General features: G+C 39.9%; 2 protein-coding genes across 4 annotated transcripts in view; both read left to right on the top strand.

The window, feature by feature from the left end:
• LOC146643229 (class I histocompatibility antigen, F10 alpha chain-like) overlaps window positions 1-26,762 on the top strand; it is a 63,260-nt gene extending 36,498 nt beyond the window's left edge. The window contains exon 8 of the mRNA XM_085396617.1: window positions 26,628-26,762. The gene's annotated coding sequence lies outside the window, so the exon portion shown is untranslated. The remainder of the gene's footprint in view (window positions 1-26,627) is intronic.
• On the top strand, window positions 1,212-26,762 carry LOC146643230 (class I histocompatibility antigen, F10 alpha chain-like). Of its 3 annotated transcripts, none has more exons than XM_085396632.1 (8): window positions 1,212-1,374; window positions 19,449-19,709; window positions 22,750-23,028; window positions 24,319-24,621; window positions 25,109-25,204; window positions 26,055-26,072; window positions 26,235-26,303; window positions 26,628-26,762. In XM_085396632.1, the coding sequence occupies exons 1-7, from the start codon at window positions 1,212-1,214 to the stop codon at window positions 26,279-26,281; spliced, it is 1,167 nt and encodes a 388-aa protein (XP_085252758.1). In that variant the 3' UTR covers window positions 26,282-26,303; window positions 26,628-26,762. The 3 variants fall into 3 exon arrangements, with proteins under 3 accessions (XP_085252758.1, XP_085252760.1, XP_085252759.1); XM_085396634.1 differs by having other exon boundaries at window positions 26,055-26,086; window positions 26,258-26,303; XM_085396633.1 differs by lacking the exon at window positions 26,055-26,072 and having other exon boundaries at window positions 25,109-25,220; window positions 26,233-26,303.

Below are 26,762 nucleotides of genomic sequence, written 5' to 3'. Positions count from 1 at the left end.
AAATTTGTCATTTAGATCACAGTCCGAACTCTTGTTTAGATGGTATTAACTTGCCTTGACCACAGTGGCTTAGTCTTGAACCAAATACTCAATTAGATGGTCAAAGGAAAATTAACCAACAGCAGGTTTGATGATTAAATCATGATGAAAGTATTTCATCCAACTAAACTCCAAATATTTACAGGTTCCTGTTTTTTCTACAATTTCTCAGTTAATCGATTAAACTGTCCATGACAGTTTAATCGATGTTTATGTAATTACTTTAAAAAAAAAACCTATTGTTTATATTCACATTCACATTATGTCACATTCACATTATGCAGGAATACGATTAAACTGTCGATTAAACTGTCATGGACATTTTAATTGATTGGACTCAAGAGTGTGAGACTTGTTTGTTACCGTTCCTGTTGCCACCGATTTTCAGTCCACTTCAACAATTTCAGCAAATGTGTTTGTTTGTGAGAAGTTGCTAGTAACAAATTTCTCAAAAATACAATTTAAAATGAGTTGTCTCTTTGTTATGACACGATGCGGGTGGACCACGGGAGCAGAACACACAGACATGTTTTGGACACAGTGCAGGGGGTTATACTTACAGTGACACAAACAACACAATTCCGGTGTTCTGGGAATCCATCCTACCTCAAAAAACATCCTACCCAATGTTTCTGCGCAGCCGCCGCGCATGTGCAGAACACCAATCCCAAATTAACTTCTTTTTCTCTCACCCATCCGCAATACTTCTTAAAAGTTATGGTTAGGGTTATGGTTAAGGGTAGGGTTAGGTTTAGTCACAAGTCACCGTCAAATCATAATACGGGTAGGACGTCAAAGTAGGATGGTTTCTCAGAACACCGGCAATCACTTTTTGGCACAACACCGGGAGGGGACAAGCATCGAAGGCGTTTGGAAAGGGAGGGGGGGATGAGTGTGTATCAGTGTATGCGTTTAAAATTAATACAAATCACTCCACTGAGAAACTTAAGAAGGTTTTATCCACTGAATAGAAAATAAATTAAATAAATACAGTGTATACCCAGCATAACATGAACTAAACCTGTCATAACATAAAAATTTATAAAGACCAGATGAAACTAACCTTCCTTTCGTGATAAACTGGTTCATATGAAGATATTTTACTTTCAGTTTCGTTGATTTCAGTGACGTTTACTCTCAGAGTAAATCCCTTTTGGCTCTGATCGAGGCTAATGGTGACGTTTCTCCTGGTTCTCCATTTTAGCTTTTTCTGGACAAGCAAACGCATAAAGTCTGTTAAAGGTTTGGATGTTTATGGTCACAATGAAGAAAGAAGAAAGAAGATGAAAGCCTTCATCTTCTTTCTTCTCCTGGGAATACAGGGGGCAGCGGCAGGTCAGTTTGACTGTTATATTTTTGTCTTTTTCTATGTCAGATTTATGGAATTTGAAAGACAAATGGACGGACTGTTTGCTCCCCAGAAAGTTCCTGTACGCTAAACATTTAGTTGTAATGGATCCTAGTAGAAAATGTCAATGTTTAGAAACAATCGATTATATTATACAGATAATTAAATCGTCTGTTTATCTTTTCAATACCTAATAATAAACATTAAAGTTTAGATGAAGGCAAAGATTAAAACAAGGCGACATATTATGGGCAGAAATCTGTGCCATCAGAAACTGAATTTGAATAAGTTAAATTTGAATTTGAATTGCTCAGATTGAATCTGAATTGTAACTTGAAAAAATGCTTTTGAAAACTGAATTTGAATTAGTCTAATTTGAAATTGAATTTATGGTTTGAAAATGATCATCACTAAATTAAAATTGAATTTTATATTTTGAAAATGAATTGATTTGCTTTGAAACTGCATTTTATCCTTTAAAAATTCAGCTCTTGAATAATTTCAGTTTCACTTCTCACCATTCAGTTTCAGTTCTACAATTCAATTTCAGTTCCAAAATTCAGTTTTTTGTGTAGCGTGGCGTAAGCCACCAAGTAACCGCTGTGGGCCTCTACTATGACTGGTACGAACTTCCAGGCCCAAAACTCTCACAGGACCGAGTCCAGAATAAACGGGACCAGAGGGTCAATATCAGTAAAAGATGTTCAAAATTTTATTCATATAACAAGACACCAAAGTTTTAAGAAAAAGAAAAAAAACCTAAAACATCACTACAACAAAAAGAGGTAGTATTGGTGCAACCAGACAGCAACGCGACTATCACCTGAGGGTTTGTTCCTCCTTGGCGGTCCCAGGTGCTCATCACTCTAAAAGAGACAATTCCACCTCAAACATATACAGGCCCAACCGAACACTTATAGCATGCACTAAGTGTTAGCTCAGGCAATAACGGTGGTAATACAAAAGCACTCTTAATAAACCTTAATCACGGCAAACCCACACACAGAGCACCTCTAAAAATCCTCATTCCCCCAAGGTATGAGCCCCACTCAGGGATTGCACGTTGCCCGCTTAGTATTGCGCCAACCCAATAAAAATAAATAAAACCCGGGATAAAACAACGAAAATAATTAAAAACGGTGACCCTGCTAAAATCAAACAAAAACACAACCACACAGAGAAGGAGGAAAAAACAGTGACAAGTTCACATGTGCAGCCTGCCCTACAGGAGGGAATACAATATAAGTTAAATTATAATGCATAATAGACTTTTTTCCTTTTTTTTTTTTTTAAAATGTCAAATTTATTAAATTAACATACCTCGAGTAGGCAACTGTATTTGCTGCACACCTGATTTGTCTTGGCCTTTTCTTCAACAGAAATCACTACTAAAACATAAATTATAATAAACATCAAATACATTTCAACAAAATTTAAGAAAGGACACTAAAAGACAAACAGCCTGTACCTTGAACCTCATCTAGAGGTTTAAAACCACAGTTTGCGTCGTAGGCAATTAAACTTCTCGGCTCTTCACCTACTCACGCATCCATTACTCACAGCCGCTTGTCAGTGGGAATCATCAGCACCTGTTACTACTCCCTCTTTTATGCCCTCCATTGAGTCCCCTGGGTCCTAAAGCCTTCCCCATTACAATTGCCCTCGTTTTGAAAGGTCACCGTCCCGGCGACCACTTACTGCCAGGGCCTAAATACATTTTGGGGCAAACCATTATGGACAGGGGAGCTCTGTGAATCGCCAGTGAGAAAAGCAGCCGTCGAATTTACTGACCGCGGGAGATTAAAGGGGTTAGAATGCTTTCCTGCTGTATTTCTTTTAGGCCGCTCCTGAACTCTTCCCGGGTCCTGCTCTGGAACATTCTCCCTATTATCAATCCCACTTTCCCTTGGCTGTTCTGGAACTATGGTTACAGGGTTCAAGTTGCTTAAGCCTAGACTCCTAGTTTTACCAAGAGGCTCTGAAACCGATACCAAGGGTAGCTGATCTCTGGGTGGGTTTGGAACCATGGCGAGTACAACTCCACCCACCTCACTGTCATCATCTGGTATATCCGATATTAATTTTATTATTTTTTTTTTTACTATTCTTTATTTCTACAATATTACTTCACAAAGGTGATTACAGGCATTAATTAACACAGTTTACAAGAGAAAAACAAAACAAAACGAGAAGGAAGAAAGAGAAAAAAAAAGGGGGGGGGGAAATTATATATATATAATAAAAGGAGAAAACTCTGTCGGGAGAGAGCAATTAACTAAATTGGTGGTTTCAAGCTTTAAAGAGAAAATTCGGTTTATGAGTATTGACATATTGGACCCACTTATCCCAACACAAATGGAACCCGGCCATCCTGTCATTAACATGAGCTGTTACTTCCTCCATCCTATATATCTCTAACGTAATTTCCCACCATAATGACAAGGTCGGTATGTCTTGCGAGGACCATTTCTTGGTTATACATTTCTTACTTGCAACCAATAAAGCTCTTAACAGACATATGTCATTTTTGGACCAGTTCTGCGGTATACAGCCAAAAAAAATTGTCTTCATATCCTGAGGGAATGTACAGTTAAAAATGCCTTGTAATATACCATGAATGTCTTTCCAGTAAGTCCATAGCGCAGGACAGTCCCACATAATATGGGTGTGATGTGCTCGTTGGTGTCCACAGTTTCTCCAGCACACGGGAGGATTCCCATCATAGTGAGCCTTTTGACATGGAGTGATAAAAAACCTTATCAGAGTTTTCCATCCGAACTCCCTCCAGCTTTTGGAGGAAGTACTCCTCCATTGCCATTCCCACATCAGAGTCCATTCATCTCTAGAAATACACATCCCTCCCTCCTTTTCCCATAGCATCTTCACATAATCTGTTGAGTGTGGAAGCTTATTTATAAAAAAATTGTACCAAAAACAAATGAGTCTTGTATCAACATCCCCACTGTACGCCTGTCTAAATAAAGTTACCAGTTCCACATTAGTGTTTGACATCTGACCGATTGTTGTCTTTATATAGTGTCTTATTTGCAAGTATCGATAAAAATCCTGTTTTTCTAGATTGTGTCTCTGTTTCAGCATGTCAAAACTAATAAGATTCCCATCCTTTATCAAACTATCAAATGTAGATAACCCTTTAGCAGGCCAACTTTTGAAACGTGAGTCCACTTTATTCGGGGCAAAGTCAGAATCATATGCATACCATTTGAATAAAGCCAAATCCTGTTCAAGTTTGAATTCTTTCACGACTTTTCTCCATATATTAAGTGTGCACGACACCCAGGGGTTGTGAATCTTGTCAATATATTTTCGAATATTCGAATCCATCAGGAGAGCTTGTATTGGGGAGGAAAACATATTCTCCTCTATAGTCTTCCAGTGTGCTTGGTAGCTTGTATCACACCAATTAACCACCGTCTTCAACTGAGCAGCCCGATAATAATCTTTTAGTGATGGCAATCCCCATCCTCCCACCTTCTTATGTAATTGTAAAGTTTTAAAACAAACCCTCGGCCGCTTCCCCCCCCATATAAACCGCGATATTATTTTATCCCATTCATTGAAACGACTTGGATCAATGGATATTGGTAGTGTTTGGAATAAATATAATATTCTTGGCAAGATGTTCATTTTAATAGATTCAACTCGTGAGTGTAAAGAAAGAAAGGGGATCATGTTCCATCGCCTAATATCACCCACTATTCTCCTTTGTAGAGAACCAAAATTCTCCTCAGATAGTTTAGTTAAATCCTTGGGAATAACAACTCATAGATATTTCAATGATTGTGCTTGCCAATTCATTGGATATTGAACAACCATGTGAGCTGGGGGGTTATAGTTATAGCTGAGAATTTGAGTTTTAGACATATTAATTTTATATCCAGAGAGTTTCCCAAATTTTTGACACAGATTCATCAGCGAAGGCAAGGAGTTAGTGGGCTGATCTAAATAAATCAATATGTCGTCCGCATAACAAGCGAGCTTGTGTTCCTGTCCTGCAACAGTGATCCCCTTAATGTCTTTATTTTGTCTAATTGATTGTGCCAAGGGTTCTAAGTACAATGCAAACAGGAGCGGGGACCAAGCACAGCCTTGTTTATTTCCTCTCTGCAGAACAAAGCTATTTGAAAGAGAACCATTAACTTTAATTCTTGCGGTGGGGTTAGTGTATAGTGCCCTCACAGTATTAACAATTCCCTTGTGTAAGCCGAATTTATCCAAGACTTTATATAAAAAGTCCCAATTTACAGAATCAAAGGCTTTTTCTGCATCAATGCTCATAAGCATGGCTGTACTCTTAGATGTCTGTATCTGATGTATTACATGAAGAGTTCTACGTATATTATCCTGGGTCTGTCGTCGTCTTATAAACCCCGTTTGATCATTGCTAATCAAGTCAGGTAAAAATTCTTCCATTCTCCTGGCCATTATCGAAGTAAACAATCTATAATCTATGTTAAGGACAGAAATAGGTCTATATGAGCCACACTCCATTTTGTCTTTCCCTTCTTTCGGAATAGCCGAAATAATTGCCTCCTTCCAACTCGGTGGAATTTGCGCTGTTTTTAACACCCAGTTAAAAGTAGTAAGTAGTGTAGGGATCAAGTCCTGTTTGAATTCCCGATACCACTCCGCGGTATAACCATCGGAGCCTGGTGACTTATTTGATTTCAGCCTATTGATGGCATTCATAAGTTCAGCTTCCGTCACCTCCGCTATCATCGTTTTATTTTGTTCCTCGTTAAAGCTTGGTAGGCATAAAGGGTTCAGGAAGTTGTCCATTTCGTGTTCAGCCCCCCCTGGGACTCCCGCATATAATGTTTTATAAAATGATTCAAAGGCGTTCTGTATCTTGCAAGGATGAGTCATTATATTCCCCGTCTCTGGGTGTTTGATTTTAGTTACAGTATTCTCCGCTATCTTCTTCTTAAGTTTCCATGCTAAAATTTTCATTGATTGCGATCCTCCATCATAATGTTTCTGTTTCAAATATAACAATTTTCTCTTTATCGTTTGTATACTCTGCGTATTTATTTCATTTCTAATCATTGTTAATTTCTGCAAGGTGCCCGCTGAAGGCTTATGTTTGTGCTCACTTTCTAATTGTTTTTGAATCGCTTGTAAATCTTCCATTTTTTTCTCTCTTGCTTTTTTTGGAAGGAGGCAAAGGCTATAATCTTCCCCCTCATAACAGCTTTTAATGCATCCCATAGTATCGGGGGTAACACCTCCCCATTATCATTAATTTCAAGATAGTCTTTGAGCTCTGCCTTTATTACTTTCCTAAATTCTACATCTTTAAGCAGGGATGAATTCAATCTCCAAATTGAAACTTTGGGGTGTACATTCATATCAATCGTTAGGTACAGCGGTGCATGATCACTTATATCTATCAAGCCCATCTCGCATGTTAAGATTTTATCCCTATCTCTTCCAAACATTAAAAAATAATCTATCCTCGTGTAGAGTGAGTGTGGGGCTGAAAAATGAGAGTAATCCCTCCTTGTAGGAAAGCAATTTCTCCATACATCTATTAAACCCACCTCATCAAACAATGCTGAGATTCTTTTATATAATGTACTCGATCCCGGCTTCTTTCTTTTAGAGCTGTCTAGGTCTGGCTGTAGGCGTATATTCAGATCACCGCCGCAAATTAAAGGGCCTTGAGTTTCTGTCACCATTATGTTAACAATGTACTTAAAAAAAAACTTAGGTCACTTCCTGGTGGGGCGTACACATTCATTAGGGTAACCTGATTACCATCAACTGTTCCCCGTACCAGTATAAATCTCCCATCCTTATCTTTAAGTTCAAATGACTTTTCAAAGTTCAGTGCCCTGGAAATCAAGATTACCACGCCCCGTCTGCGGCCTGATTCATACGCTGAGGAGAACATATTTGTAAAACCCATCCTCCTAAGTTTTTCATGTTCATTATTATTCAAGTGTGTCTCTATCTGCGCTCGATCTTTCTTCATTAGTCAAGATTCGACTTCGTTTAATGGGATTCGTGAGCCCATTCACATTAAAGGATATAACCTTGATTCCTCTAGTGCTCATTTATCCGAAATAAAATATCCAGACTTAATTAATTTATCAACTGGTAAACTCCCTCTAAAAACCCGAACAATAAACAACCACAATCGGACAAAGAAAAAACAAAACAAGACAAAAAAAACAAAAATAATATGTGATTCCAAGGTTGGGGTCAGTCCTAACAGACCCTGGTACGTAAATTCCATAAACAGGGGGAAACCTCCCCTGGCTGGAGGGCAAGGGCCCCTGATAGCTCCTTTAAGGTGCATTTCTCCACAGTCTCTCTAGCAATCTTAATCATCTAATAAGGGAAAAGTATTTGTTATCTCACCCGTTTCGGCAGCACAATATATCTCCATTAATCTCCTGTCGTAGAGGGGGAGCACCTTCTAGATAGCTGAAGCTGCTCACAATTGGGACTTTCTCTATGTCCCTCCGAGTCACACCGCTGCGACTTTCCAGTCTTCGCCCACGTCAAATTTGACAGCTGTTCCGTTAAGGTCTGCTTCGGGGCAACTTTAGCGATCTGGAATCCCCTTGTCCGCATGTCCGCGGTTGCTTCCTCCGCCGTCGCATAAAGCACGGTTCCCTCTTGATAGAAGACCCTCAATTTAGCAGGATAGGGAGTCTGGAACCTTATGTTCTGTTGTTTCAGAGCTCTTTTAGCTTCAGCGTAGTCTTTACGTTTTCGCAGAATAGCTGGTGCGTAATCCTGATCAAAGTATATTCACTGGCCGTTCAACAGAACAGTCCTCTTGGCCCACGCTTTACGCAAAACTTCTTCCTTGGTGTTATAACGTGCAAAACAAATCAATATCGAACGTGGGGTTCCTTCTCGGTTCCTCACTGCTCCCAGGGCCCGGTGTGATCTCTCGATACCGAACTCTGTGCCCCTACGGGAGGTCGAGGCATTCCGTCAATACTTTTTCCACAAAAACTGGCATCGAAGGCCCCTCCACTCCTTCGGGGACATTATACAGCCTCAGATTCTTTCGCCGAGCCCGGCTTTCCTGATCCACAATTTTGTTTTCTTGCTCGTTGATAATTTTTAGCATCTTTAGCATCACCTGTTCCGCGTTTTGGACCCGGTCTTCCAACTTTGCAATGCGGGTTTCTGCTTCGGTTATCCTGTTATTGGCTCTGACCAAGTCGGATTTAAATTCTTGGAACTCTCTTCGAAAGTCCCGTAATTCTTCCAGTATCATGGTCAAGCCCGAGCCTTCATCCATGTTGGCCCTAGCATTAACTTCATGTCGAGATGGCGATGCCGCTGCCGTAGGCCCTTCGTTTACACGTTCTTCTGCTGAGCTTTTCTGTTTGTCTCTTTTCCCCATGTTCACCCCGCTTGTAACTCTACTATCTATCAAAAATTGGTAATAATTTTGACACTTCGCGGGGTGAACGAATTATATATGAGAGAGCGCTACTCGTTAGGCTGCCATGCGTTGGGATGACGTCACCGGAAAAACAGCAATTAAAAACATATTAATTGCTGGGGTGACTCAACTACCAGCCCTGGGTCAGCGAGGGGATATTGGTCTGGAGCAGGTGCTACAGTACCCAAGGGTATTACTCTCAACTCTGCCCGATTTAAGTTTTTGTCAGGACCTGCCTGATCTCTAGGGCGTATTTTGTAAACCCTGCCTTCTTTGTCCATACTCTGCACAGCAACATACACCGTAGAATCCCAGGCATCATGGATCTTATGGCGGCCTAAAGGGTGACTTTTCCGATAAACCAAAGTACCTGGGGGGAGAAGGGAAGTCACTGTGGGCTGAAAATGTTTGTTTCTCCTCTCTGCAGCTTGTTGGAGTTGTTCTTTCGCATGCACATAAACTGAGCTTAGACGTTGTTTATGCTCCTCCACCCACTCCTGCGCAGATCTAGACATTGATTCCGACTGGGAAGCCCCCAGTAAGAAGTCAACAGGCAACTGGGGCTTCTGACCGAACATAAGCTCATACGGTGAAAAACCGGTAGACTGATGTTCTGTGGTATTGTAAGCATACAATACCTGTGGCAAGTATTGCGGCCACTTTCTTTTCTTATCAGGAGGGAGTGTGCGCAACAGATCATGGAGTGTTCTGTTAAATCTCTTGCATTGTCCATTGCCTTCAGGGTGATATGGCGTGGTCCTGCTTTTGTCTATGCCATACAGGTGACACAGACGTTTCAGCAAATCTCCCTCAAAGCTCTTTCCTTGATCACTATGGATACGCTTAGGGACCCCATAGATATAAAACCATTTTTCAGTTAATACCCGTGCCACTGTACTTGCCCGTTGATCTACTGTAGGGTATGCTTGAGAGAACTTCGAAAATACGTCAGTGACCACAAGTACATTCTCACGCCCATCACTAGACTTGTCCAAAACACTGAAATCAATGGCAATGACTTCCAGGGGTTTAGCGGCCACCAACCCCCCCCTGAATGTGCGAACCTTTGGTTGTACAGCCTTTGCCAAGACACAACGATCGCACTCCTGACAATATTTCTCAATGTCCAGGCTGGTAGTACGTCCAATGCCTTGATGCCCATGATCATCATGTAAACTTCTCAAGACCTCTATTTGCAAGCACTGGGGTAGCAACAGTTGAAACAAAACTTTGCCATTACCAGGTGTCTGAACTTGACGATACAAGACACCTTCCTTCAACTTGATTCTGGGCCACTGTTGCACCAACTTTTTCACTCCCTTACTTACATTTCCCATTTCCTGCTTGGTAGGCCGCCTCCCACTTTCCCAATACTGTGAGAAAGGGCCAATTACCGGGTCAGCAGCTTGAAGGGATATTAAGTCAGCTTTAGGTCGAGATGGAAATGCACCTATGGCCCTACACGTAGCGGCAACAGCATTTCCCAGCTGCCCCACATCTGTCTGGTCTTGCACTTCCTGTGGGATCTTCAACCCTGGAAGCAGGCCAGATGGACTCTGTGGGTGTAGTTGCCGTGATAACGCATCAGCATTGCGGTTGCTGGGACCTGGCCTGTATTTAATCTCAAAATTAAACACCGCTAGCTCTGAGGCCCATCGCTGCTCTACAGCTCCCAATTTAGCAGTCTGCAAATAACTGAGAGGATTGTTATCTGTGAACACGACAAACTCATTTCCCAACAAGTACTCACGAAATTTTTGAGTGACAGCCCATTTTAGAGCCAAAAATTCCAACTTTCTAGAGCTGTAATTGGACATATTCCTTTCACTAGGTCGCAGGCCCCGGCTAGCAAAAGCAACTGGCCGTCTCTTCCCTTCTTGCTCCTGGGATAGTACTGCCCCTAACCCTGCCTGACTGGCATCTATCTCAAGGACGAAAGGTTTAGCAAAGTCAGCATAAGCCAATACTGGGGCACTAACCAGCAGCCTTTTTAATGTTTGGAATGCATTCTCACATTCCTCACTCCAAAGGTGACCCATTGGCCCACTGGTACCACCTCTACGTTTCTTCTTGGTACCTCCCAGCTCGCCCACCAGCCGGTGAAGCGGGGCAGCATTCTTGGCAAAACCTTCCACAAACCGCCGGTAGTATGAGGCAAATCCCAAAAATGACTGTAGCTCTATACAAGTAGTCGGTCGTGCCCACCCAGCCACTGCACTAATCTTAGAGGGGTCGGTCGCCACCCCAGAAGCCGATATCACATGCCCGAGGTATTGAACCTCTGGCTGGAAAAAGTGACACTTCTCCAGCTTCAACTTTAGATTGTGCTCTTTCAGCCGCGTTAAGACCAAGTCAAGACGCTCCAAATGCTGCTCAAAGGAGGATGAAAACACCACGATATCATCCAGGTACAATAAAAGGGACTGGAAACATTGGTCCCCAAAAATCCGCTCCATTAGCCTCTGAAAGGTGCTAGGGGCATTACAAAGCCCAAATGGCATTCGATTGAATTCAAACAACCCAAAAGGGGTACAGAAAGCAGTCTTGGCTTTGTCCTTCTCGGCCACTGGTACTTGACTATACCCACTTGCAAGGTCCAATGTAGAGAACCACTGTGCTCCCGTCAGGGCATCTAATGACTCCTCAATACGGGGTAAGGGATAAGCATCTTTCCGTGTCTTGGCATTAAGCAAACGGTAATCAACACACAGCCTGATCTCTCCGTTTTTCTTGAAAACCACCACAATTGGGGAAGAATAAGGGCTACTGCTTAAACGCACTACTCCCCGATCCAACAAATCTTTAATATGAGCTTTCACTTGTTCATACTGAGAGGGTGGGAGCCTACGATACCGCTGTCGCACTGGGGCATTGTCCATTAAAGGGATCTCATGTTCCACCAATGTGGTACATCCTAAATCTCCCTCCCCATAACTAAAAACTGAACAATGCTTCTGCAAAAGTGACACTCCTTGTTGGAACTGTTCATTGGACAAAGTAGGCCATGAGAGCTCAGAAACATCAAAGTGCGGATGCGCCTGTACGGTCACTTCATGCATCGTTATCGGCAGCGTGGGGTCATCAGACTCTGCGATAACGACAGGGTTCCCAGATGATGGGGGGTCAACCAGATGCAACTCGCCTAGTTGTGTACAAGGCGGTAACCAAACATCCTCAGTTCCCACATTAACCACCAGAATGTCAACCACACCTTGTTCAACAGAAATGAGGGCCGGAGAAACCAAAATGCCCCCCGGCAAGGGATTACCCGTCGCTATAGGCTCCAGGAGCACAGATGGAAAATTAATATTAGCAGCAGAGGGGCAACTAGTGCGTATCCATTTCAACGACCCAGCAGGGACACAAACAGCTCGACCATAGACTTTTGCTTTACCTAAATACCCGGATGTATTCAGAGCCTCAATGCGCTGACACTTATGAAGTGTCTCTTTCCACGTCTTACTGGCATTTTCAAGGGCAGGGGATTCAAACAGACGAGGGCCGAACTGTTCCGAGAGTAGGTGGTAACAACGGCTAATGATATTCATGCCCAAGAGACCAGGCACACTCTGTGGCTGCTGAACGCTACCATCTCGAGGGTCCTCCACCACTAACACGCCCATTTTTGTCAGGATGCCGCCAAAAACAGTCACATCAAGCTCCATGTAGCCTATATAGGGGATTTTCGACCCATTAGCTGCCCTGAGGCGTAACCATTGGCATTTCTTTAAGTGCCCCACCCCCTGCGGCCTAAAGTGCTTCTCAAAGAAACTCTCTTGAATAGTGGTGACCATGGACCCAGTATCCAAAAGACAGGGAACTATAACACCCCCCATTTCTATTTCCACCACTGGACAATTTCCAATTAAGCGAGAGGGATCTCCCATAACAGCTTCAGCTGAGCCTATAAACCCTGCCTGGCTCTCTGCACCAGAGCATCAGCATGAGACCCACCACTGTTCTTTGTGGCTAGATGTTTTACCCTACAGAACCTGGCAATACGACCAGCCCTACCACACCGATGGCAAATTGGCTTTCCATCTGCCTGGAAACGAAAAGGCCCAGTGGTGGGAGAGATCGAGGGGAGGTCAGTCTGAGACGGCTGTGAGAAATGGACAGACATCTGCTTCATAAGCGTATCCAATTGAGCCTGTTGTTTACGAAGGCACTCTTTTATCTGTAGAATGTCATCATTAGACCCAAGGGTGACTGCATGCATCTCTGCATTAACTCCCTCTACTACCTGGCAATTCGTATCACAGGAATGGGCTCGGGGCCTAGTTTTCCCTCCCTGCCTACCTACATCAGCCCACTTAAGGGCAATACTGCGTAGGGCAAGAAAGGACAGGTCTGGTGTTTGGAGGACCCGCTGTTTCAGCTCTCTACGCAGCATATCATCATGGACATGTTCAGTAAACTGATCTCTTAACAATATATCAGAATTTGGAATACCACCTGGTGTCTTACAGCTTACAATGTCCATTAAAGATTTAAGAGCATGAGAGTAATCTCGCAGAGATTCCCCTTCTCGCTGGGTGCGCTGGAAGAACTGTAGCTGGGCAGCTACATATGACTGAGTGCAGCTATAGTTCTCAACTAAAATATCAAAAATCTTGTCAGGAGTATCTCTGCTGATACACGAATGAAAACAGACCTCAGATTTAGCACTGCCATCAAGATGGTCCATCACAAACATCACTTGTGCTACTCTTGACATAGGACGAATCTCCAGGCACCTGCGTACTTCTTCAACCCACTGGTCGACCGTCAACAAGTCCACTGACAATTTACCGGTAAACCTTGGGCATTTACGCTCCCGAGGTGCATAAACGTAACAAACATTGGAAGCTTCATTTATTGGATTCATATTTGAGGGCACAGTAGATGGACCTGGCACTGGGTCTGGCACTTGGCCAGTCACAGGAGAGCGTTCCTGTAATTGGTCTCTCAACTGTTCGTTTGCTGCTTTTAGCTGTTGCAGCTGCTCCAAGAGGGCCTGTACGTCATCCATAAGGTCGGCGACGGAGGTCTATTATCCCCGCAGCGGTCCAAGCGTTGGCTTCCCCTCCGTAGAAGATGTCACTGTTTTTCCTCCTCTCCTTTAATATTCTTCCTAAAGTAAGCAGGGCCACCCTCAAAATAAAAACCAAACACCGTAACTGATATGACCTAGATTCTGTCGACAACGCCAATTAATGTAGCGTGGCGTAAGCCACCAAGTAACCGCTGTGGGCCTCTACTATGACTGGTACGAACTTCCAGGCCCAAAACTCTCACAGGACCGAGTCCAGAATAAACGGGACCAGAGGGTCAATATCAGTAAAAGATGTTCAAAATTTTATTCATATAACAAGACACCAAAGTTTTAAGAAAAAGAAAAAAAAACCTAAAACATCACTACAACAAAAAGAGGTAGTACTGGTGCAACCAGACAGCAACGCGACTATCACCTGAGGGTTTGTTCCTCCTTGGCGGTCCCAGGTGCTCATCACTCTAAAAGAGACAATTCCACCTCAAACATATACAGGCCCAACCGAACACTTATAGCATGCACTAAGTGTTAGCTCAGGCAATAACGGTGGTAATACAAAAGCACTCTTAATAAACCTTAATCACAGCAAACCCACACACAGAGCACCTCTAAAAATCCTCATTCCCCCAAGGTATGAGCCCCACTCAGGGATTGCACGTTGCCCGCTTAGTATTGCGCCAACCCAATAAAAATAAACAAAACCCGGGATAAAACAACGAAAATAATTAAAAACGGTGACCCTGCTAAAATCAAACAAAAACACAACCACACAGAGAAGGAGGGCATGTGCAGCCTGCCCTACAGGAGGGAATACAATATAAGTTAAATTATAATGCATAATAGACTTTTTCCCCTTTTTTTTAATGTCAAATTTATTAAATTAACATACCTCGAGTAGGCAACTGTATTTGCTGCACACCTGATTTGTCTTGGCCTTTTCTTCAACAGAAATCACTACTAAAACATAAATTATAATAAACATCAAATACATTTCAACAAAATTTAAGAAAGGACACTAAAAGACAAACAGCCTGTACCTTGAACCTCATCTAGAGGTTTAAAACCACAGTTTGCGTCGTAGGCAATTAAACTTCTCGGCTCTTCACCTACTCACGCATCCATTACTCACAGCCGCTTGTCAGTGGGAATCATCAGCACCTGTTACTACTCCCTCTTTTATGCCCTCCATTGAGTCCCCTGGGTCCTAAAGCCTTCCCCATTACATTTGGAACTTACATCCGGTTCCGGTTCAAGCGCAGATTAATAGAACTACGTTTTACTAGCGGACCGAAAGTGCTACTGACGGGAATGTACAGCATCTTGAGCTGAATTAAGACTTCAGAACTCATTCGTCATGTCGAATGACCAGCGGATGAACTCTCAGGTTGGTAATAAATGTATTACATGTATAAGAACAAGCATCATGTTAACAAATGATAGCCGTAAGGTAACTTTTATGCTTATTGTAGCTGTTAGCTAAAAACGCTAATTTAGCGTAGTTTGCCCTGGATTCAGCTTTGACAACAAATATGATCGACTGTTCCTAGTAGAATTCCAAAGTTGTCATCTTGGACCCTCTCAGAGTACCCCCTCTGTATGCTTGCAGAGACCCCTACAGTAGGGAAACATGCAAAACAGTGTCCAAACCTTTGTATTTTAGCTTTATTTATGTCTTACACAGCATCCCAACTCTTTAGCTAACTTAATAACTTTAGCTAACGTGAATAGTTAGTCTAATTCATTAGTGCAGCATTACTGGATCACCTCTGTTTGAAGTGATATAATATGATATACAACTATCACTGAAACAGCAAACTTTGTAAATAAGCAAACAACACTTCTCATTCTCTAAACGTTTGGCCACAGCTGTAGATTACACTATCAGTGCTTGTTCACTCTTGACACTAATTACATTTCAAAATTTACTTTGTGCATTTACAGGTAAACAATATCTAATATTTTATCTAAATGAATGCTTTGTCTTTGAAAAGGGTGAAGAGCCTGAGGCCGGTGACAGTCCAGTTCTACTCTAAGTACATCCTTACAGTGGCTCACAGGACAAGGCCACATTCCTGTCCTGCCAGAAGAGAAGAGAAACTTCAGAGTCTTCATGCAGTTCAGCCACACCTGTCATATTCCATATGACAGGGGCCTCAAACTCCAGTCTTCAAGGGCCAGTGTCATGCAACTTTTCCATGCCCTCGAGGACTGGAGTTTGAGACTCCTGCTGTATAGTGTTCATGCAGTTTTCTACCCCACAGTTACAGCATGTCTGACTGCCTGTTCAGCATATGCAAAAATATATGATGAGTTTAAGCATGTGATGACTAAGGCCTTCCATTATGGTGTTTGTCATCACATGTCACAGACATCTGGATGATCATTTGGAATAAACTAAAAACGTGTTACTTCATCTTTTATCTTTATTATTATTATTGTTCTTATTTTACATTTTTCATTGTTAGGCATTGGGTTTATTTTTAGTAGTCCTTTCCAACGTCTTTCCCTCTTCCATGTTACTGTGTCAGCTTGTCAGCATCTATTTGGGTTTGGAAGTGGAACAGAAAGTAAGGAAATCCAAAGTGCTATTAAAACCAGGAGAGGTTCTTATATTTCAGAAGGAGGGATTAATTCAAAAGAAATGACCTCAATGCCATATTTTATTTAGGAACCCTAGAGAGCACTTTGCAAAATAACACATTCTTATAATTTCACCCTCAGATGAGCCAAGCTACAACTGTCAGGGAAGGTGATGTAGGTACAGAGCATATGAGAGTGGTTAAGTTAATGTCTCTTGTCTAGATGAAGGCACAAAAGGGATCAATAGCAAGGCGTAGACATTCAGTATCTTCAGTCTTCAGTGGACACTCCATTTCTGGCACAAAACACCTGTAAAAGATGGTCGATTTAGGAGGTGACCCGACAACTTCAGCCTGTGAAATATAGTAATGGAGCAGTATGCTTTAAAAAACAAAATCTAATTAAGCATGCACTCAGTACCCTAAGAATTATTATGGTAGTTAAACACAGTGATAGTTGTATATCATATTATATCACTTCAAACAGAGGTGATCCAGTAATGTTACACTAATGAATTAGACTAACTATTCACTTTAGCTAAAGTTATTAAGTTAGCCAAAGAGTTGGGATGCTGTGTAAGACATAAATAAAGCTAAAATACAAAGGTTTGGACACCGCTTTGCATGTTTCCCTACTGTAGGGGTCTCTGCAAGCATACAGAGGGGGTACTCTGAGAGGGTCCAAGATGACAACTTTGGAATTCTACTAGGAACAGTCGATCATATTTGTTTGTCAAAGCTGAATCCAGGGCAAACTACGCTAAATTAGCGTTTTTAGCTAACAGCTACAATAAGCATAAAAGTTACCTTACGGCTATCATTTGTTAACATGACGCTTGTTCTTATACATGTAATACATTTATTACCAACCTGAGAGTTTATCCGCTGGTCATTCGACATGACGAATGACTTCTGAAGTCTTAATTCAGCTCAAGATGCTGTACATTCCCGTCAGTAGCACTTTCGGTCCGCTAGTAAAACGTAGTTCTATTAATCTGCGCTTGAACCGGAACCGGATGTAAGTTCCAAAAACTGAATTTTGGAACTGAAATTGAATTGTAGAACTGAAACTGAATGGTGAGAAGTGAAACTGAAATTATTCAAGAGCTGAATTTTTAAAGGATAAAATGCAGTTTCAAAGCAAATCAATTCATTTTCAAAATATAAAATTAAATTTCAATTTAGTGATGATCATTTTCAAACCATAAATTCAATTTCAAATTAGACTAATTCAAATTCAGTTTTCAAAAGCATTTATTCAAGTTACAATTCAGATTCAATCTGAGCAATTCAAATTCAAATTTAACTTATTCAAATTCAGTTTCTGATGGCACAGATTTCTGCCCATAGTATGTCCCAAACTATTTGATGATTTCCGGGTTTAAACCGTTCGTGATGCATTTTTAAGCGTTGTGACTCTGCTGTCTCTCCAAACAGTCCAACAAATAAAACATCAGTGAGGAGGTCTGATGATAATCTGGTGACAGTAATTAAAACGTTTATTTTAAAAACTAAGTACTATTTTAATTTTCATGAAGGTTTAAAACATTTTCACACAACAGCTGCTCATTAAAGTTAACTAAAGTTCATTTAAGTATCTTTATAAATATTATTTTTATTTTATTATTATTTAAAAATTATTTGTTCAATATATGAAGAGCCACATGTCGTAACTAACGAGTAGTTACACCCGGATATGAAGTTCACTGTTTTTCTGGTGTTATTGCTTAATTAACAGCGCAATGAGGTGACTTTTGTTGTGACGTGGATAAATAAAATAAAATAGAATTCAATTGAACTGAATTGAGATGCAAATTAAATCATTATTACTTCATAATATCAGATAGTTTATGTATGTAAAGTGTGAGTACACTACACATACCATCATGAACTAATTTTGTTATCACTGCTGAATGATCAATAAGAAGCTGCAAAGATATGGGAAGTAAAACTTTCTGTAACAATTTTAAGCTTTAAAAAATCTATAAAAATAATATAAACAAAGAAGAAGCATCGATATGCTTCAATCAATTCATATAATCTGTAATCAAAAATTGAAATGCAAAAGAGAACAACTCACTTCAGAGGTCATGCTGCGTAACAAAAGCAAAACAGATTAAAAAGAATATGTATTTTGTTTAACAATGAAAACAAAATAAAAATATAGTTAAATTAAAACCTATAATGCGTTCAAACCATCAATCATGAAAACTGAATTAAACTAAACTGAAGGATAAACAGACAAAGAGGGAGCTGAGTGTAAAAGCGAAGCTCTCAATTTACCGGTCGATCTACGTCCCTACCCTCACCTATGGCCACGAGCTGTGGGTAGTGACCGAAAGAACGAGATCGCGGATACAAGCGGCAGAAATGAGCTTCCTCCGAAGGGTGGCTGGCCTCTCCCTTAGAGATAGGGTGAGAAGTTCGGCCATCCGGGAGGGGCTCAGAGTAGAGCAGCTGCTGCTCCACATCGAAAGGAGCCAGCTGAGGTGGTTCGGGCATCTGACAAGAATGCCCCCTGGGCGGCTCCTGGGTGAGGTGTTCCAGGCATGTCCCACCGGGAGGAGGCCCCGGGGCAGACCCAGGACACGCTGGAGAGATTATATCTCTCGGCTGGCCTGGGAAGGCCTTGGTGTTCCCCCGGATAAGCTGGAGGAGGTGGCTGGGGAGAGGGAGGTCTGGGCCTCTTTGCTTAGGCTGCTGCCCCCGCGACCTGGCCTCGGATAAAGCGGATGAAGATGGATGGATGGATGGATGAAGGATAAACAACCGTTTTAAAACTTTCTGTGAATAATCAGGTTCAAACTAGAATTTGAAGTTTTGAAGAAAAGAAGATCAGAAAAATGACATTAAACACTGAATATCTATTCATAAATCTATTTTGTGTTTTTTGAAGGGACAGCAGGATTATTACAGGATGTCCTTAATGTGCTGTAGTTTTTCTTATTGTGTTATTTAAAAAATAACCAGATTTATAAATCTGTGTTCCTGAGATCTCACAACATTAACTGTTTCTTACAGTGACCCACTCGCTGAAGTATTTCTACACTGCGTCCTCTCAAGTCCCAAACTTCCCAGAGTTTGTGGTTGTTGGGATGGTTGATGATGTTCAGGTTGATTATTATGACAGCAACACGGAGAAAGCTGTGCCCAAACAGGACTGGTTTGCCAGCAACATAGATCAGCAGTACTGGGAGAGTCAGACTGCAAAAAGGAGGGGTGACCAGCAGTGGTTCAAAGCCAACATTGAGATTGCAAAGCAGCGCTTCAACCAAACTGGAGGTTTGTTCATGTTTCATTTTTACTGATATTTGCTGTTAATGTTTTCAGTGTGTTTTGTTTACAGTAGTAAACAGGTTTGCACACATTAAATGTTTCATTCAGATTACAGATTAAAATTATTAACATAATAATTCATAATAAATGTAGAACTACAGTCTGGGAAACTTTCATTTAATCCAAACAGCTTTAATGATCATGTTTGTATGAACTGGCATAATTTAACTGTTTAGTTGATCAAAATAATCAAATAATAAAGATAAATTCATGATATTTGAAGTTTTCGGTTTATATTTAGGATTTTTTACCTCTGAAACCTTGATGGTTGTTTTTGCTGCAATTTCTTAATAATCGATTATTCAGAAAATAATCTCCAGAAAATCAGCAGGATCTAAATAATCAGTCTGAAGTGTGTTTGTTTTACAATTATTGTGAACCACTATTTGACTTTTAATAAAAACAATCCTGGACTGAAACTCTCCTTCAGTGGAAGCTTCTAGAAAGACCTCAGGACAGTCCGGTGTGTAGTTTTCCCGCAGTTATACGATTTTTGTTAGAACGATAGGAGGCTGCAGAGTTTCAGAGGATGGAAACTTAAACCCAGGATCAGGATCTGTGTCTGCTGCTCAGGATCCATCTTAGTGTGTTTGTCTGTTCCTGCAGCTCACAGGAAGTCGCTCCGTGTCTCAGTTCAGACGACCCTCACAAATAATCACATGTTGTAATAAATTATAGAAAAAGAAAATATGTCAGACACCATCAACAGCATCTTAGGATGAAATAATTTATCATCTAGCTGAGATGTTAAATGTGCTGTGATGTCACAGTTTTGACAGCAGTTTTTCCAGATTCCATTAAACACATAATAATAATAATAATAATAATAATAATAATAATAATAATAATAATAATAATAATAATAATAATGTTATATTTAATACAAAACAGTAGAATCAAGCAGGGTTGACTTTGTAACAGGCTGAAAGTAGAGACAGCTCAAAGGCCCGTTCACTGTCCACGGCCTCTTTATGAATGAATTTAACTAAATGCATGAAAATAAAACATTCAGCCCATTTTCATGAGGAAATGTTTTCAGGATTATCTTTCATTAGCAGAGGTTCCATAAATAAATCGGTGACAAACTCAAAGCTACTCTGTGGAAAATAAATAAATATTTAACTTTTAGTTTTACTTCAATAGGACAACAGTTTGGTGAGAAGTAGATTGACCAAAAATAAGAAACACAAACTAACAGACAGACGTTTAACAGCTAACAGTTTCTCTAAATTTTACACTGATTTTTATTTATTCTTTATTTATTTAAAAATAAGACAGTAAATATGAGTTTCAGCCTATGTTTAATATTTTTGGTCCCAGATTTAAAATTTAATGTTGTTTTTTTTTTACTAATAAACAACAACCTGAAAATATAATCAAGGAAAGTAAAGTGTTAAAATGTCTTATTTTTCCCATAAACTGGCTGAAGGTTGATTATTAAGGTGGTGTCGTTAAATCAGGACGCCGTAAAATTTAGCAAGAAATTTCCAGAAAGCGGAGGAAAATAACAGCGTTCTGGGCGGGTCACTGAGCTGCTTTTTCCAGCGCTCAGTGACTAGTGATGTAATATTCAGGGTGGTATCAACAATACTGATCCGATACTGATACTTTGTACAAAAACTTAACGTGTTATTGTATTTCAAATTATAGCTTCATAATGATCACAGGACATCAGACTACTTGTTCTTATTGTTTAGTTATGAAGAATTGTCATATAGTTGTGAGTTAATTGACGCCATTTGAACACGTATATCTTGTCATTTAACATGTATATACTTGCCTGGACTTTCAACAAAAACATGAAAGGAGTAAAGACAACACCAGCTCATCCCACATTCACTTTGTTGCCGCCTATAAGGAGGTGTTTTTGCGAGATTTCCATGGACATTCACAGCGTCCTGATTTATTGATTAGCAATTATATAGTAATATAATAATAGTAATATAATTTATTAACCAAACAGGCTGGAAAAGTGTGGTGTGTAACTCCACATGTTCATATAAAGAAAATACCTGTGATGATGCACCGAGGCGTTTCTGTTGGCTTTGAGAGCAGCGATGTTATAAAAGCAGGAATGACTCCTCGTGTCGCTCTCACCTGTAGACTGTCGGCTCTCATCACAGCATCAGTGGCACTCAGGTTCCTACTGAAAGACACCCACAGATCTCTGTGCTACACATCCAATAATATCATTAATGTGAATGTTTTAATATTTTTAGTGCAAAATCTGATCTGGTCACAGCGCTGAAAAACACCAAAGTGTCCCAGCATGGAGTCAAATTCAAAGTCGGAGTTATTGTTTCAGTCCTCTGCTCTTAGTAAATGTAATAAATTTGACAACATGGTTGTAAAATCTTAGAGGAACCTTTTTCACCTTTTTGTCAGGTCACAGCACAAGAAATTAACTGATTTATCAAAAATTATTTCTTGCATAGTCAACAATGATGACATGAAGCATTTGCTGGAGCCTGAAATGCTGTAAGTAGAACTCCAGATTAGATTAATGTCACATGATCATATTAAACAGAGACACCTCTAGAAAAACCTCAGGACAGTCTGGTGTTTAGTTTTTTTTTTGTTGGAGGATTTTGTTGGACTGATGACGGCTGCAGAGTTTCAGAGGATGTAAATTTAAATCCAGAATCAGGATCTGTGTCGGCTGCTCAGGATCCAGCTTAGTGTGTTTGTCTGATCCTGCAGCTCACAGGAAGTTGCTCCACCTACAGCAGCATAGATAAACTGTGCAGTGATATCTCTGCAGGCAGGACGTAGATGTGCTAACGGGAGAAAATGAATTCTGTTTTTTCCCAGTGTCTTTCTGTAAAATCTACATTGTTAATGATGATTTGTTTTTAAAATCTTCCACTGAGACAAAAACAGCCATAAATGTAGATCCTCTATATGTTGATCACGTCTCTGTGTCAGTATAAGACTTTAGTGCAGCCTCTCTGGTTCACTGCAGTCTTTGTCTCTGTGTTTCTGTCAGGTGTTCACATTTACCAGCAGATGTGCGGCTGTGAATGGGATGAAGAAACAGGTGAAGTGAACGGATATCACCAAGAAGGTTATGATGGAGAGGACTTCATAAGCTTTGACCTGAAGACAGCGACATGGGTCGCTCCAAAACAACAGGCTGTCATGACACAGATGAAGTGGGGAAATAACAGAGCTATAATGGCTCTGTATAAGTACTACCTCACCCAGATTTGTCCTGAGTCACTGAAGAAGTATGTGACCTATGGGAGGAGCTCTCTGATGAAAACAGGTAAAATCTATGACCAGAATTAGATTGTTAACCAAAAGTTATATGTCTCAGTTTATTACTTAATATGATATTAAATTAACCTTTTCATGCATGAATTATGAAAACCTCAATCAGGGCTTTTTTTTCTTGAGTATTTTTATTCATCATAAGGCATGAAAAAAAGATTTTTCAAGTACTTTTCATTTTTAAAGAGTATTTTTACATGTCCACTTAGTTGTACAACAAACATTTTGACTTATGAATTTGACTATATATATATATATATATATATATATATATATATATATATATATATATATATATATATATATATATATATATATATATATATATATATATTTTAAAAATATTTTATAACAGTATAACAATTTATGTAACAACTATAACAACTGTAACCCTGCCTATGGAGTGACACATCAGTGTTCAATGTAGTGGTTTATGTGCAAGTTTACCATCATCACTGACACAAATACAAGAAAACAGCCTTTGAATAGTTGTCCACTGTAGTGACCCCTAATGTGAAAGGGTTAATATAATTGCACTTTGCGTGGCCTTTTGACACATTTTTTAAATTTAATATAATTTTATAAACTACATCACATCAAAAGAAATTGGTATGGTTTTAATAATAATAGTAATGGGCGACCGTGGCTCAGGGGGTTGGGAATCGCATCTGTAACCAGAAGGTCGCCGGTTCGATCCCTGGGCTCTCTGTCCTGGTCGTTGTGTCCTTGGGCAAGACACTTTACCCTACTTGCCTACTGGTGTTGGCCAGAGGGGCCGATGGCGCGATATGGCAGCCTCGCTTCTGTCAGTCTGCCCCAGGGCAGCTGTGGCTACAACTGTAGCTGCTTCCATCAGTGTGTGAATGCGAGAGTGAATGAATAGTGGCATTGTAAAGCGCTTTGGGTGCCTTGAAAAGCGCTATATAAATCCAATCCATTAATAATAATAATAATCTTGTTGGTTGTTGGTCATCATAGCAGATCATCTTCCACAGTTTTAGCTCTGATATACTCATTTCTAATCCTTCTCACTCCTTATGATAATTTTAATATCATCAGTTCTGTCTCCTGTATTTGTCTCAGTGCCACCATCCTCAGATATTAAATCACAGCAGGTCTCACTGCCATCTTGTAAACCTTCCTTTCCACTCTTGCTCGTCTCCATCCACTCCACCTTGTCCGCGCTCTTTTCTTCACGTCTCGTCTGCACTATGCACCCCTCCAGCTCAAATACAAGTAATAGTAATAATACAGAAAGAATGAACTGTTTGTCTTTACTCCACAGATCTCCCCAAAGTGTCTCTTCTCCAGAAGTCTTCCTCCTCTCCAGTCACCTGCCACACTACAGGTTTCTATCCTAACAGAGTCGAGATGGTCTGGAAAAAAGATGGAGTGGAGCTTCATGAGGGTGTGAACAAAGGAGAGATTCTCACCAACAATGACGGGACCTTCCAGATGAGTGTTGACCTGGATCTCTCATCAGTCAAACCTGAAGACTGGCACAGATACAGATGTGTGTTTCAGCTCTCTGGTGTGAACGAGGACATCGCCACCAAACTGGACAAAGCAGTGATCAAGACCAATGAAGGTGAGTTTGGAATCAGGATCAGATGAGTGATGAACATGGGAAACACACACTTGAATTACTGCAATACCCTGTGGTTCATGTTGGATGAGAAAGTTTGTTTGCTTTGATATTCTTTCTGTCAGCTTCTGTCAGAATAATTTTAAGACCTAAATCAGTTTAGACCAAGTTGTGTTTTTCCACCACATTTTTTCCTTGCTGAACATTGATGAATATAAAACATGTTCATGTGTGGCCACTGATTATCTGACTAATGGACAGTTTTAGAAGATTAAATAGTAAATGGGGGAAAATGTATATTTTGAAACATATGTTCAAATTTTTTGGCAATGTATTGAAATTTTATTTAATGGCAGAACTTTTACTGTTGGAATGAAAACAAACATTAGTGAGACAAACATGTAGTGACCATAAACGAAGCTCTTGTACATGATTGTTATCTGATTGGAAACTTTTTGTTCTCACCTTTTGTTTGTTCTGTGATCCACAGGAAATTCCTTCTCCCTGATCATCACTGTTGTTGTTGCTGTGGTTGTTGTTGCTGCCATCGCTGTGATCGCATTCATTATTTACAAAAAGAGGACAGGTGAGAAACAAACTTCCTGGATGTTTCTTGTATAATGCAACAACAATGATGACATAGTGCAAACAATAATAATGATAGTAAGAGTAATATGACTTAATTGAAGTCATTATTAACAGTTTTCAAAAGAAAACAAACAATGCACACAGGACTAAACAGGTAACAACCAAAAGCAGTGTAAGCTGAGTCCTCAGATTAATATTTAAGTATTTTAACACTTTCTCTGCCAGCAGGATGATCAGACTCTTTCAAATCCTCAATATATTACAACGATATTCATTAATCATGCTTGTTGTGTTTCATAACTTGCCCCTTCATTTCTCTGCACTTGTAGATTTTTGTCCAGTTACTTCACTTTTTCTTCTTGTCTGTTATTTACTTTTTCTGCATCATTTTTCTTTCTGTCTTTGTGTTTTGTTTGTTTTTTGTTTTTGTTTTGTTTTTTTACACCTGAGCTACAGTTTGTGTCAGGGAACAAAATAACCACCAACTCAGTTATTGAAACCCAAACATTATTTCTCTTTTCTTAACCATCAAATCTGCCAAACAAACACATCCTGAGGTACACCTTTACCTGCATTAGAAATGTGTACGTTCTCTACCTTCAGTCGCTTTACTTATAAATTTAACATGAGCACATTTTGTGGGAAAAGTCAGAATATATCTATAAACACATTAGTGAGTAAGCCCAGTGTCTATGTTTTTAATTTTACACATTAAATTAATGCTTTTGTCCAGATTACAAAATGAAAACATGAAATTATGTTTCATGCCTTGTACAATACATGAAAAAAAATGTGTTAACATTTACAACAAATTACTAACATGATGTATTTTTTCTTTTTTATTTCAGGCAAACGTCCACCATCTCGTAAGTTAAACTTTGTCCCTTTTCTCTAATCTCTTGTCTACACTAAATTAAAAAGGGTTTCTGTACTCTAATCCAAACAGTCTTTTTCCTGTTGTGTTCGATTGTTGTAAAAGTGACAGATGAGAGCAGGATGTGGACTAACATTGTGTTTCTGACCTACAGCTGTAGAGAACCGTGAAGTCAAGGAGCAAATGCTTCCTCAAGACTAAACCACAAACAGCTCTGCACACAGTGAGTTACTTCATATTTGTGTCTCATGTTTTAGCTTTCTTTTAAAACTTATGTAAAATAGTGGCTGTAGTAAAATCTCCTTTTTAAATATATCCAAAAAAAAGTGCTTTAGTATAACTTTACATCATATAAGAGAAAGACGCTTTCAAAATAACGTTTCATGAAATGATTTAACAAAATGAAAACAAATGTGTTAATTCCATTCAGAAACATATGAAGTAAATACTCGATTGAATCAGAATTTTAGATCTTAATGAAACTGTAAATATGTTATTTGTGGATTTGATTTATCCTAACATTTATTTTATTTCTTTATGTCTACAGAGAACATGAGAGAAGACGTGTCAGCTCGTTCTTCTCCATAAACTGGAATTCATTGAATTCGTTGATTCGTTGCTTGTTCACAGACTTTAGATCTGTTAAAAAGATCTAAAGTCTAAAATATAGTTGCAGATGCTT

The sequence above is a fragment of the Rhamphochromis longiceps genome, linkage group LG22 (assembly GCF_057381845.1).
Source record: "Rhamphochromis longiceps isolate RC_006_pf linkage group LG22, R_longiceps_female_GT1.1, whole genome shotgun sequence".
Classification (NCBI taxonomy): Eukaryota; Metazoa; Chordata; class Actinopteri; order Cichliformes; family Cichlidae; genus Rhamphochromis; species Rhamphochromis longiceps.
Note: the sequence above shows the minus strand (reverse complement) of the source record. Positions and strands in the feature narration are given on the sequence as shown.